Genomic DNA, 13647 nt, shown 5'->3' with positions numbered 1-13647 from the left:
CTGGGATAAGTCCTAATACCCTGGAGGCCAATAAAAACGCTGGTGAGTGTCCACACCTGATGACCAGCGCTGCATCACCAGCGCTGGTCTCGCTACACCGGAAGCAGACCCAGGTGTACAGCCAGCGCTGCAAACAGGGAGTTGCAGCACTGGCTGAGCTTTTAAGTGTAGACACCTGCTAAGTTGCAGCGCTGTAACCCCCCCACCAGCGCTGCAACTTGCAAGTGTAGACAAGGCCTTTGTGACATTTGCTAGAGGCTCTGTACTACTAACATGCCTTATTGTAATAGACTTCAGGAGCTTAATCTGTTTAGTTTAACAAAGAGAAGGTTAAGGAGTGAGTTGATCACAATCTAAATGCTTACATGGGGAACAAAACTTTGAGAATGAGCTCTTCAATCTAGTAGACAACAGCATAATAAGATTGAATAGCTGTAATTTGAGGATAGACAATTCAGACTAGAAATAAGACCATTTTTTTAAACACTGAGTGTAACAGAGCTATTGTAATAGAGTTGTGATCGATTTTCCATCACTGGCAATTTTAAAATCAAGACTCGATGTTTTTCTACTTCAAACAGAAATTAATTCAGTGATGTCCTATTCTCTACCTCTTATTGAAGGATCTGCTTTTCAGTTTATTTTCTTCCAGGGAAACTAGCTTTCATTTGTCCACACTGAATTAATATTAAAGAATAGTAATAATAAAATCTATCACTTCTTAGCACTTTGACTATGTAAAGTGTACATATTTACATATTCTTATTCTCAGACTAACTGGGTTGGGAAAAAAGCATCTTATTTCCTAGTCAAGACAAGGCCACAGGATTAGCAAACATTCAGCTCTTTCAGACAACATGAGTACACAACTTGGGTAATGTGTAAGGACTTCGTATTCTCTTCAATCTTCAAGCACCTCCATTGACACAGCAACCAACTGGAGGTTTTTGAATAAGGTTTTTGTGTCTCTCACACACACAAAAACCACCACATGAAAATCCCATCACCCAATGCTAAAATAAATAATGTCACAAAATCCATGATTTAAAATACCAAATAAAAAAATAATTACCGTATGGCATTCAGAGCTTCAGCAATTAGCACATTTTTTTAGTGTGGTCTGAGAGTGAATTCAAAAGACAGGCAACAAAGTGACTACGGAATCTGTAACTTCAAATAATGCTTATGGGTCATAAGCAATACCACATCCCTGAATCTCATGAACAGAAGAAATCCACTAGCTTAACAATGCCAAGCTGTGTGATGTCTTATAAATCAATAAAGCAATTGTATAATCAATACAGTACTTAAAAGGAAGTGAACAATGTGCTACATGGCAGTGATAGATTGAGATACCAATATTAGGGTAAGTATCCTGGCAGCAGTGTTAACTGACTGTGACAGATCCAGGCCAGTGGGGTGCAGGAGTCTGATAGAGGGCAAATATACTGGTCACTGGGTGAGTAGTTTTCTGTTCCCTGAGTGACCAGAGCAGGGTCCGGACTAGAGTAGTCAGGAACTTGCTAGAACCAATTAAGGCAGCTAGGCTGATTAGAACACCTGCAGCCAATCAAAGCAGGCTAATCAGGGCACTTGGGTTTTAAAATGAGCTCTCTCCAGTCAGATGGGGAGGAGCCAGAGGAGAAGAAGTGCGTGTAAGGAGCTGGGAGCAAGAGGCACAAGGAGCTGAGAGTGAGAGGCTGTACTGCTAGAGGACTAAGGAGTACAGGAGTATCAGACACCAGGAGGAAGGTCCTGTGGTGAGGATAAAGAAGTTGTTTGGAGGAGGCCTTGGGGAAGTAGCGCAGAGAGGTGTAGCTGTCACACAGCTGTTACAAGAGGCACTATAGACAGCTGCAAATCCATAGGGCCCTGGGCTGGAACCTGGAGTAGAGGGCAGGCCAGGGTTCCCCCCAAACCTCCCAACTCCTGATCAGACACAGGAGGAGTTGATCCAGACTGCGGGAGAGATCACTGAGGTGAGCAAATCTGCCAATAAGCGCAGGACCCACCAAGGTAGAGGAGGAATTTTGTCACACTGACCCATATAAATTCTAGGGAATTGTATCAGGCTCAACAGTGAGCTGGGTTCCCTGAACTGATACCAGAAGTCACAAAAAACCCAAACAAAATGCCTCCAAAACACACAGTCACAAGATGCTTTACAGTAGCACTGGGAAAGGCTGTTTTTAATCCTTGTCAGTGCTAAATTGAATCATACAGATTACAAGCCAACGTATTTTACACAAAAGAATGCAAGCTTTAATTGAAATACAAACCAAGTGTGTGTTTTTATTCTAGCTAGGTAATTATATACACATTATTTCTGGCAATTCAGCACATGAGAAATATATACATGGAAGACTCTCTCTCCATTAAGACCAATGTTTTTCCTCAGAAAACGAGACAGAGTGTGCAAGCACTTTTAACCCCCCCACTATCCACCGCTGCAAGTACTTGAAAATATGTCACAGGAAGATAGGAATTGCCATACTAGATCAGAACTGTGGGCTCCAAAAGCAGCCAACTCCAGATGCTTCAAAGGACAGTTCAAGAAACCCTGCATAGGTAGATGTCAGAAAATCATCTGCTTCTCCACAGTAGGTCTCCTCCTAACTCCTAGTAGTTAAAGACTGCCTTAAATCGGGAAGCATGAGGTTTAATATCTCTTCCAAAAATTTGTAGTATTAACTATGATAATTTTGAATATCCTGTTATACATATAAATGTCAGATTCTTTTCTGAACCTTGCTAAGTTTTTGGTCTCAATATCTTGAGGTAATAAACTCCAGTTTAATTACATGTTGTGTGAAAAAGTACTTCCTTTTATCAGTTTTGAATCTGCCACCTCTTAATTTCTGTGTGTCCCTTGCTGTTGTTTTTTTGGGATAGGGAGAACGCAAACTTCCAACCTACCTTCTTTATAACATTCGTTATTTTATATATTTTAATCACATCACCTCTTATTCAGTTTCCCTTAATAAAAGTTTTTTTCATGCCCCTAAAAATTGTCGTCGCCTTTCTCTGATCCAGCTGCAATTCTGCAATATTCTTTCTGAGCTGGGTTGATCAGAACTGCAGTCATACTGCTAATTTATAAAATGGCAATACATTACTTTCTGAATTATTCTCCATCCCAATCCTGATTTATTTGAACATCTTATTTACTTTTCTGATACACTGTTTAGAAGTCTTCATTGAGCTGTCCACAGTGACATTCAGCTCATTTTTCCTGAGGTGATATAGTTAATTTAGAACCTGTAAAACATATGAGTAGTTTAAATGTTTCCCTCCAATGTCTTTTACTTTGCATTTATCAGCATTTATTTATATATTTTATAATTACCAGCTTTGATATGTACAATGAACCATCCTGCCAGAGATACCTAGGGTAAAGTTGACAAGTGTTCAAAGCTGCCTTAACATGCTGCCTAAAGCTGCATTTGACCTACAGTGCTACCATTTAGTCATTACTATTTACACTCCCATAACACATTACAAGCTGAATATGTAAGCCAGAAGTTATCAGGGTGCCTGATAAATGTTAAATGTGTACTCTTAGAAACTGTGCTCGTTCCGAAAACAAATATGAAATATTGTAACTTTGATCTGTTTCAATCAAATATATTGCTTTTATTATTAGGTTTGATGTTCTAAACCTATGGTATGTTGACCATAGCATCTGCAAATTAAATCATCTGATTTAATAAATCTGAAACACAGTAATAAAGATATAATCATAATATCATAAGTAATATCAATGTAAATGTTTACGGAAACATTTCATCTTTGAGGATTCTGAAGTTTTTCAGAGATCTTATACATTACACCCTCATTTATCCAAATGGCCAGATATCCTTCAGATAACTAGGTGTTCAGATAAACAGAAGTACTATTTTGATCTGGGTTCTAACTGCAGGCTGGGAGGCAGTAAAGCTTCCACTACAGCTGGGAATGATGGCACTCTGTGCGCCAGCCCCTCACCTACGCACCTCGCTGCCCTGTGACTGTTCTGGTGCCCATGCTGCCTATCTCAGACTGTGGTTGGATGCGGCCCCTCAGTGCTGATTGTGGTGTGGGTGAGATCCCTGCCCCGCTGGTCACTAGGAAGCCATGTCCCAGTCTCCACGATGGGGGAGGAGCACTTACTATGTTGCTATGAATACAACTAATTATGAAGATGCACTTTGAAGTTGACATAATGTTGTAGTCATTGAGTGAGTACACAGCTCCACTGGCGTATCATGAATTTTGTGTAAATGTAGTATACCATGAAGTTCATGTGAATGTATTGCTTGTGATTTGTAGTGCTACATGGGGGACACAATGTGGATTCAAATAATTAGAATTTTTGAATAAAGGAAATTCAGATAACTGCGAATATACCGTACATACATCAGCACTTAAATACATCTACCTCTGGAGTGGGTGGCAATCACCAGCATACACATCACTACACAAAAGTGACTATGGGCAGAAGATTTAGGCCAGAAACAACATGCAAATACCAGCTCCTATAAAAACTGACAACAGATCTTTGAGGTGCCCAACAAATCAGACTCATTTTATGGTCTCATCCCACACTTGCATGGTACACATAAGAAGGATGAAATTTGTAATTCTAGAGTTTCTGTCTATTCCCAAAATGATGCTTAGACAGCTGAGGCTCCTCAGGATAGGCATTATCCTGTTTTGATGGATACAGTAGCATCTTTACTCATTATTTTAAACAGTAACTGAGTGCACCTTTATCTGTCAGTTATGTCTATTGACCTTCATGCTTCAAAAGCCACCATTGTTCCTAGACCACAAAGCTATTCCTTTATATTCTTGTGAAACAGACACTTCTTGAAAGATCCTGCATACTAGTATACAGTTTCTTTAGAAATCAAGGCAGTTAGGCTCACTCTCTATTCCTCAGGACTTTGAAGAGCTGACTGGGCACAATGGTAAATAAACATGGGCTTCAATGCTTTAAGAAACCACAAGTGGAAATACTTCATTTATAATATTTGAGGCAGTGCTGGATGTTCACCTGCCATTTATTTTCATATATGTGTAGCTGTATTGATGAGATACAGACTGCAGAAGACTTCTAAGTCACTGCTTTTGCTCCCTTATGTTAGGTTTTTGTCATCATCGATTCACAAGAGATTCAGGAAATTCATTTTGTCACATAACAGTCTATAAGGTGCCAAATGACTCTTTGTCGCTTTTTACAGATCCAGACTAACATGGCTACCTCTCTGATTTTGTAACCAGGTACAATTCTTTAGAGAATTCTCTCAATTCCTGCTACCTGTATATTTGTAGTTCACATCCCTTCTTCAGCGTATTGTCTCTCCCTTCACTGATTTATTTTGTTACAAAATGTTCTTTTCTAACTAAACTTTTAAAGTTCCCATTGCTCTCTATGGGAGCCGTGCATACTCACAGGGCAATATTTTCACTTTTATTCTTCATCTTGATGTTTGCCATCTTATGAACACAATGCTGAGTTTAAGAGCAATACAAGTTTTTCTGGGTGTATTTCTGAGACACACAAATGGGAGGAAGATTTTGACTCAGGATCCATAGTTTGCTATGACCTCTTCTACTAGCTATTGAAAGGGCTGATTATGAAAACAAAATCCAAACATCACTACCGTCAAATTGCTCAGTTAGAGTCCACATTATCATCATCACAATCAAGAAGATTTGGATATTTGAATGATTGGACAATCTCCTATGACAGACAAATGGTTTAACATCTAAAGGCTAATTCTACAAATTTACTGTTTATAATCTCTGACTACAAAAAGTTACTAACGGTCTTAAATGAAACACTTATCATTCTACATGCGATACCACACTGACTTGATTTGTTAACATCTATGTCAGTATGTAAATGATTCTCTTTTTCACTTACCTCCAGATGCTCTAAAATATAGGGAGGATTTGTCATGCCAAGTCTCAGCATAGCTCCCTCAGGAATAACTTCAACCAGCTTCCACAGAAGGGTAGGAAGGTCTGTGCCAATGTCTCTGCCATAAGCCCCTGTGTCTTCGCTGGTCAGCCATATCTCACAAACACCCTCTGTGAATAAAAGAAAGAGATAATTAACAAATCTGTTTCAGAGAAGTTTATTTTATCATACAGCTGCTCACTCTTTTTAATGCAGTATTTCACAAGACTATTATGCAGCCAGACTGAGTATTCAGTTGCAGAAAAAAAGGTGGTTTATCCCATGGATAGTGGTGGGTTATTAAGTTCATTTTATGAGCACCAGAGTGGTACAACAATGCTGTAAATTATCACTGCTGTGGCGTGATTAACATTCACAGCCAATGATTAATACTGTGCTGCCTCTAAAGCAACTCCATTTGGACTTTTACTGCACTCCCATCTTTGAGGCTATCTAGTTTATTAAAAAGGACAAACAATGCTGCTCAAGCAATCAGTCCATGCTAATGACCATTACTAGCAGTTAACTGACTGACTGGTTAGTTAACAGCCAGCACAGGCCAAGGGTAGTTAAGGCTCTAACAAGCCAACTACTGAATGTGGTGATTATCATGTAAACTGGAATAACTATTACAAGCTGCATTCTTTAAATTACACTGTTAGCTATGACCTATTAAATTATTCCATTGAAAGGGTAGACAGAGTAGGATGGCTAAACAGTAGTTCAAAAACCTGTTTCCTGGCAGTTAATACTCTAATTTCCATCAATCAGATCTTAGGAAGCAGTGTAGTCAATTTGTATTGTAAAAAGTCTTGCCCTTGAACACTGAAATCTGGTAACAACATTCTCCTGCCCAAAGAGAGTAAAGATTGTGCCACTCTTTAATAACAGTTGAAATGAAAAAGACTTCATAAGGGCCACTACTATAAGTCTGTCCCTGACCTCAACCTTTTCATAATGCAGAAATGAAGCTACTGAAGAAATAAGCTAATTAAAAAGGGGGGACATTTTCTTATGCATCAATTAGATGACTATGATTAACTCAGTACAAAGTTAAGCTTCTACTACAGGAAATGAAACAAAGAAAAGAAAAGAAAAAGAAAAGAAAAGAAAAAAGTCTCATCTACAGTTCCATCCATTAGAAGCCACATGACTGTGGTTTCAAAGTGGCTCCAACTGGACTGGCAGAGGAAGCTAAGCCTCATAAAATTTAAATGTTTTTAATCATTTTAATTTGGAAAATACAAACAAAAATGTTATTTAAAATAATGTTAAGACTATGATGCAAACAGAAAAAGCAAAATACTGCTCTCTAACTCACGCTATGTTGAAAGAGAGGTACAACAGTCTGTGTTGAGTGTCAAACTGAACTCTGATTGTTTAAAAAGGTTTTAGAACTATTTATTATTTAAAACCAAAACAATTTACAGTATAAACCAAAAATGCTTTATTTAAAATTTTGCCCACTGGGATAGCTTCATGAGATGTACTTCTTGTTTTTGTGAGCATCCTGGTGGAAGCAGTATTGAGATGGTTCTCTCCAGTATACTTCAGTTTAACATAAACAATGCTTTTTAATGCACAGCACAGTCAAAACTATCAGACAACAATACTGAAATGTCCACTGGAACACAGTCCTCTATGCAAATATGCAGTTAGGCACTTACAAAACATCCTTCAGAATAGCATCTGCACACGTTCACAGCTCACCTTTAAAAGTTTGATATCAGATATTAAAAAGTTCGATTAATCTATTTGCAGTTGTTTTTCCACTGCTATGTTGCCATCATCCACTAACAATCTATTACATGTACCTACATATCACAGTGGTGTTATCATACTTTCAAGCATAACTTTATAGTCAAATGTCTCAAGAGTTTTACAGTGTGAGTAAATATATTATATACACTCACTATTGGTTTTACAGAAGTTGCTAATATTTTTAGCAATATACTTCACCTCAAGCAATGGTAAGCTATTGCAAAGGCTTACTTGCCTGTTTAAAAAAAATCATATGTATGGTGCAACCAATGGAAAAGATGAATAAAGTAACATTAAATAAATAAATAAAAATCTTAAACGAGGTACAAAAACAGGACATTAGCCATTATTTTCCAGTTGCTGGCATTCACCAAAACAACAACATGAACATTTTAAAGTGATCAGATTGATTTTAATTTATAATTTTTCCATTCAAATTGTTCCATGTTTTTACCCTCTGAAGAGGATTGCTGGAACACTGCCTTGCTGTTGCCAGATGAATGTGAAGAAAGAATGTCTATGAATAGGAATGGAAATAACATTCAGGTGGAAAATAACCACCAGCTCCTAAAGCTGCATAGGTGGGACTATTAGCCCCCTGGTGGGCTGATACTTCAAATTAAATCACATGAAAAGGAAGCAGCTGTAACAGTAAATCAGCAACAACAGGAATAACTGTCTTGACTGCTCTGCAATCAGGGTGCTGAATAAAAGGCAATGGGCATAATCCACGCTCAGACAGGCAAAAACATGTACATAATGTAGAAAAAAATACTGTACTTTAGGAAAACCTTCCTTCTCCAATTTCAGCCTTCCAAAAAGGATAAGCAAATCATGAAGGCTATGATGAGTCCTAAGCCTTGAAATCTATACAACCTGGGTAAATCAACCTAAAGCTCAGCTCCTATGTCACAGCTCTGGAGTGAATACTAAAAGGATCTGTTAAAATGTTCATTCTAATCCTCTGGACTCTAAGGCTAGGACTCAATTTCAAGAAAGATACAGAAGTTCCTCCCAGGTCCCCCAACTTAAGGCAAACAGGGGGAGTGGAGAATATGATCCCGTCTTATTTGTTTCTTACACTATTTTTTTTTCTTCACAAAAAATAAATCTTCTGTGAAAGCAACATTCCCCAGTGCTGCTCAGGATCTCTTTTTAAACACACTGCCTCATCATGTGCATTATTTATATTTTTCCCTACTGAATGCTCACTTCGTTAGGTCATTCATCATGCCGTTATCTGGGTAATTTTAGTGCTAGTAGAAGCAAACTGACCTCTAAGAAAGAAATGTGATCCAAAGGGCAGAGAAAAAAATTCTTTGAACACATTACAGATCTTAAACTCCATTATCGTTATACCCAAATAATTACAAATCAGTCTTTGGTCACAGCTCTTCCCCCTCCTCCTCCCCCTCCCCCATCACTGCCCCAGCACTCGCACCTAGCACAAACAGTAACCTTAACAGCTGGATTCATATCTCTGCTCTCCTGTAAGTGGAGATGACTGATAATAGAAAATGTATGAGAACATAAAAGGTGAACACTAAATGAAAGATGTTTTGTGCCCAACAGAACATTTCACTATAATGAACAGGCACTGCAGAAATGTCTGCCACGAGTTTTGACTTTGCTTTGTTTAGAGTAGTCCAAATGAACTCTGCCATAGCTAATGGTGTTATTGTTATAAGCCATATATTTCCATTTTATATATTTATTTCTAGAAATCTTCTTTCCCCAATAATACAAGTTGAACTGTCTTCAACATATTTTCCAGATCTAAAAACATCACTTTGTTTTTTGTGCTGATTGTTATATACAGCATTATCAGTTTGAATAAATGATACCTAAGTCTATGTCTGTCTGTCTCACTCTCTCGTGGGGTGGAATGAATGCATCTGCTCCCACTGTACTAATCTGCCTCAACTGGAAAAATTCCTGCTAATAATTTTTTTTTAATTCTTCTATTCACTCGCCACTATCTGCTTCTTCTGTCATGCAAGGATGACATCCAATAATCAGTCTAATTAGACATAGCTAGCAAAGCTCCCTTCACCCCCCAAAACACCATAGTATCAAACTGAAAGCATTCTTAAAATTAGATCTGTAAAATCGTAGCTATCAGTTAACAATTATTCAGTGAATCTCATGGTGATTTATGCTGTTATCTGGTAAGAAAAGTGATAAAAGAGTACCAAAAAGCATTCACTTTTCTTATCTCTTTTTAAAAGCTTTCCTGTGAGATTTTTCTAATGTGAACCATAGTGGTTTTTCCAGCAGTGTGATTCTCTGCGGGTTGTCACAGTGGGAGACCCCTAGCACTGACCTTCTCAGTAGACCTCATACCCTTCTCAATAACTGCCTGACCTTGCTCTTCCTTTTCCAACAGAGAATTCTTTTAGCAGCCTGCAGTGCCGTCCAGACCACAGAAATACCTCTCTCACTATACCACAGAAATCTCAAAGACCATCTGCCAAGAAGAGGCCTGACTTAAATGTTCGTTAAAAATTGCCTGCAGACTCAAGCACAATCAGTCTGAAGCTGCCATTCCTGCTCATGCATTTAGAATTCACCATTGGCTGAACTTCAGCCTTTTTATAGCCAGATATTGACAGAAAGCCTTGTGAAATGAAATTCACTTTAAATGTGCTCATTGTTCAGGTTGATTTTATACTACATAGTTTCCTGATTCTCTTCAGTTATCTGAAACACCCCTCTTCCCTCCCCACTCATTGACAATGCTAGGGGGGAAAAATCATTAGGCCTTGGCTACACTTGGAGATGTGCAGCGCTGGGAGTTACAGCTGTGCTCGTACAGCTGTGTAGGGAAAGCGCTGCAGTGTGGCCACACTGACAGCTACCAGGGCTGCAGTGTGGCCACATTTGCAGCATTTGTAGCGCTGTTGGGAGGGGTGCATTGTGGGCAGCTATCCCAGCGCTCAAGTGGCTGCAACGTGCTTTTCAAAAGAGGGGGGTGGGGTGGAGTGTGACAGGGAGCGTGGGGGAGACAGAGAGAGTGGATTTTTAGAGCTGACATTGTGTCAGCTCCCTGCCTTGCAAGTTCTAAGGATTGGAAGATACACAGCACCTACCTTCAATCATTTTAAAAGTTTCGACCCCTTCCCCCACCCCTCTCTCATTCACTAAATGCAAATTATGCACTCCTAAATAGCCTTCAGACCACATGAGCAGCTGCTCCAAAATGGACTCCCCCCACCCCCTCCACCGTGTGGCTTCTCTACTCAAGTGAACAGCTGTGAACATTCCAAAGCAATTCCCCTGCCTGCCTCTTCTCCAGCAAACAGGAGCTGTGTTTGTTTTTAGATAAGCAGCTCCGGGGAGCCCGGAGTCCACAACAAACAGGAAGAGTGGCTGAGCAGGCATTCTAGGATACCTCCTAATACCCTGGAGGCCAATTACAGCGCTTTTGGTGGTCACACTTGCGGAGCAGCGCTGCATCACCAGCACTGCAATCCTTATACCCGAGCCAGCACTGCAGCCAGGGAGTACAACCAGCACTGCAGCCAGGGAGATGCAGCGCTGTATGTGCCCTGCAAGTGTGGACGGTGAGTAAGTTGCAGTGCTGGTGGTGGGTTTACAGTGCGGCAACTCTCTAGTGTAGGGCACTCATTCAGCCTGGACTTCAGTGGGACTACTCATGTGTTTAAGGCTATGCATGTGATCTTGCTGGATCAAGACCTTACCGTAGAAAATATAAAAATATCTTTATGCACTTCAAATTATTGCAGGTCTGCTCATAATGTATTACAGAACAGCGTCAAAGTAACATTCAATCTATTTTTTCTATAAAACGATGAGACTCAAGGTAAATAATAGCCAAACATTTTAAGGTTTCTTAGCAGGCCTCACAGCAGCTCTTACCTTCAACAGTTGTGTGTTTTCACTTATCTGTATTGTTGTCGAAGAGGAGCACAGTGGCCTGCTCTCACCTTCTACCTGCTCTCACCACCTACAAGGCCAAAATTCAGTAAAGACTTGTATTAGGTGTTCTTCCCAATCTCTGATGTCAATAACCATGACATCTACATAGGCTGCCGCATATAAGCCAAGTGGTCGAAGAACCTGATTCATGAGCTCTTGGAATGCCACTGGGGCACCGTGGAGGCCAAAAGGCATAGTCCTAAAATGATATATGACAAGCGGTGCAGTAAAGACAATTTTCTCCTGTGATTCTGACATAAGTGGAATCTGTGATATATCAGGCTTTATCCAGCTGGTCTAGCAGTTCATCCACTCAGGGCATGGGGTAAGCATCAAATTTGCTTTGACTTGAAAGCATTGACCTTTCCAAAATCTATGCAAAACCAGATAGTACTGTCCAGATGGGGAACAATACAACCAGACTTCATCAACTGCTGCAGGATTCTTTCTGCTTCAAACGTGGAATGGATCTCTTACGTCATGGCACCCTGCATTTTTGGGGGGAGTGCCTGTGGGTTCATTAAGACAAGTTGCCCAGACTCTGTTCGGATACAGTATTGCATGAGAGGAATCTGCTCTGGTTTTTACTAGGCTTCTCACTTAGGCCCTCTGCTATGGGTGGAGGTTTACTTCCAGCTGTATAGGGTTTGAGTCCAGTGAGGTGGGCCCTTGGGATCCACGCTCAGGCTCAAGGGGCCAAAGAGTGATAAATAAGATCTCCCATTCCTTCCAGGGCATCAAAAAGTTAATATGGTAGATCTGAGTTAGCTTCCTTTTGTCAGGCTACCTGATCTCATAGTTTACTAAAGTGACTAGATGGACTATTTCATATGGCTCTTGCTATTCAGTGAATAACTCTGCACTCAGGAGCAGAAGTAGTTCCTGAGTGCTTGGCTTAAATACGTGGGCATGAGCCCCTTTGTTCTAGGCTTGTTCCTGGGTCTTCTGAGCATCAAGGTGGTTTACTTTGGCAAAGGTTCCTAGTCTCAAGTTCCTCCCAGGGCTTCAGTACATACTGTACAATATTCTCAGTCTTAGAAGCCTGTTCCTCTGAGATTTCACAGACTACGTCAAGAATCTCCCATGGCTGTCTCAAGTATAAGAGTTCAAATGAGAAGAATCCAGTAGATGATTCGGGAACTTAATAGCACGTAACGGGGGAGGGATCAGCTGACTCCAGTCATGGAGGTCCTTAGCAATAAAACTTTTTAACATCCTTTTCTGAATTATTCAACCAGACATACATAGACTGTTTGCAGACATACACAGACTTTATTTTTACTAGATCACACACCTCCTTCTACAGCAGAGACAAAGTTAGTGTCTTGATCACTGAAGATTTCCTTAGGTACCCCAACTCTGGAAAAGCCTTTTAGCAATTCTGCTGCAATAATCTTGGCATTGAGGGTGTGCAGTGGGATTGCTTTGGGATAGTGGATGGCATAATAAACTATAACTAATATATTTTATACCAAGTTCCACTTTTTTCCATCCCTGCCCTTTCAAATGGGATGCCTTCAGCTCCTATGAGTCAGCATTTTGGATAGGAGCAGTGGATGTCTAACTTCTTGATGAATCCCAGGCCAATACAAGTGATTCGGAATCCTGGCTAGAGTCTTCTTGTGACTGAGGCCTACAGAGGGAATAGCATGAGCCAGTCACATGACCTTTATGCCTATGAGACCAGGGAATAAGAACTTCATCCAGCCAGTCTTTCTCCATCCAGTACAGTCACTCTGCCAATAGCAGAAATGGGAGGGGGGGCAAAATGATCACTGAGGGTACGTCTACACTGCACGATTATTTCGAAGTAGTTTAAACCGATATTACAAAACCGATGTTATAAAGTTGGTTTTGCGCGTCCACAATGCGATCACAAAATCGATTGCTTGTGTCCATGGTCCAAGGCTACCATCGATTTCAGGAGCGGTGCACTGTGGGTAGCTGTTCCTCAGCTATCCCATAGTTCCCACTTCCGTGTTGAGAGCACAGTGCCTGATGGG

General features: G+C 40.2%; 1 protein-coding gene across 4 annotated transcripts in view; it reads right to left on the bottom strand.

Annotated features, from left to right (window-relative positions):
• Positions 1-13647, bottom strand: part of CDKAL1 (CDKAL1 threonylcarbamoyladenosine tRNA methylthiotransferase) — a 626106-nt gene that overhangs the window by 249900 nt on the left and 362559 nt on the right. For all 4 annotated transcript variants that reach the window (XM_032776978.2, XM_075062869.1, XM_032776979.2 and 1 more), the window contains one exon: positions 5909-6075. In XM_032776978.2, coding sequence (XP_032632869.1) covers positions 5909-6075 — 167 coding nt within the window. The remainder of the gene's footprint in view (positions 1-5908; positions 6076-13647) is intronic.

Source organism: Chelonoidis abingdonii, chromosome 2, assembly GCF_003597395.2.
Source record: "Chelonoidis abingdonii isolate Lonesome George chromosome 2, CheloAbing_2.0, whole genome shotgun sequence".
NCBI classification, from domain to species: domain Eukaryota; kingdom Metazoa; phylum Chordata; order Testudines; family Testudinidae; genus Chelonoidis; species Chelonoidis abingdonii.
The sequence above is the reverse complement of the archived record's forward strand: the minus strand, read 5'-3'. Positions and strand labels throughout refer to the sequence as shown.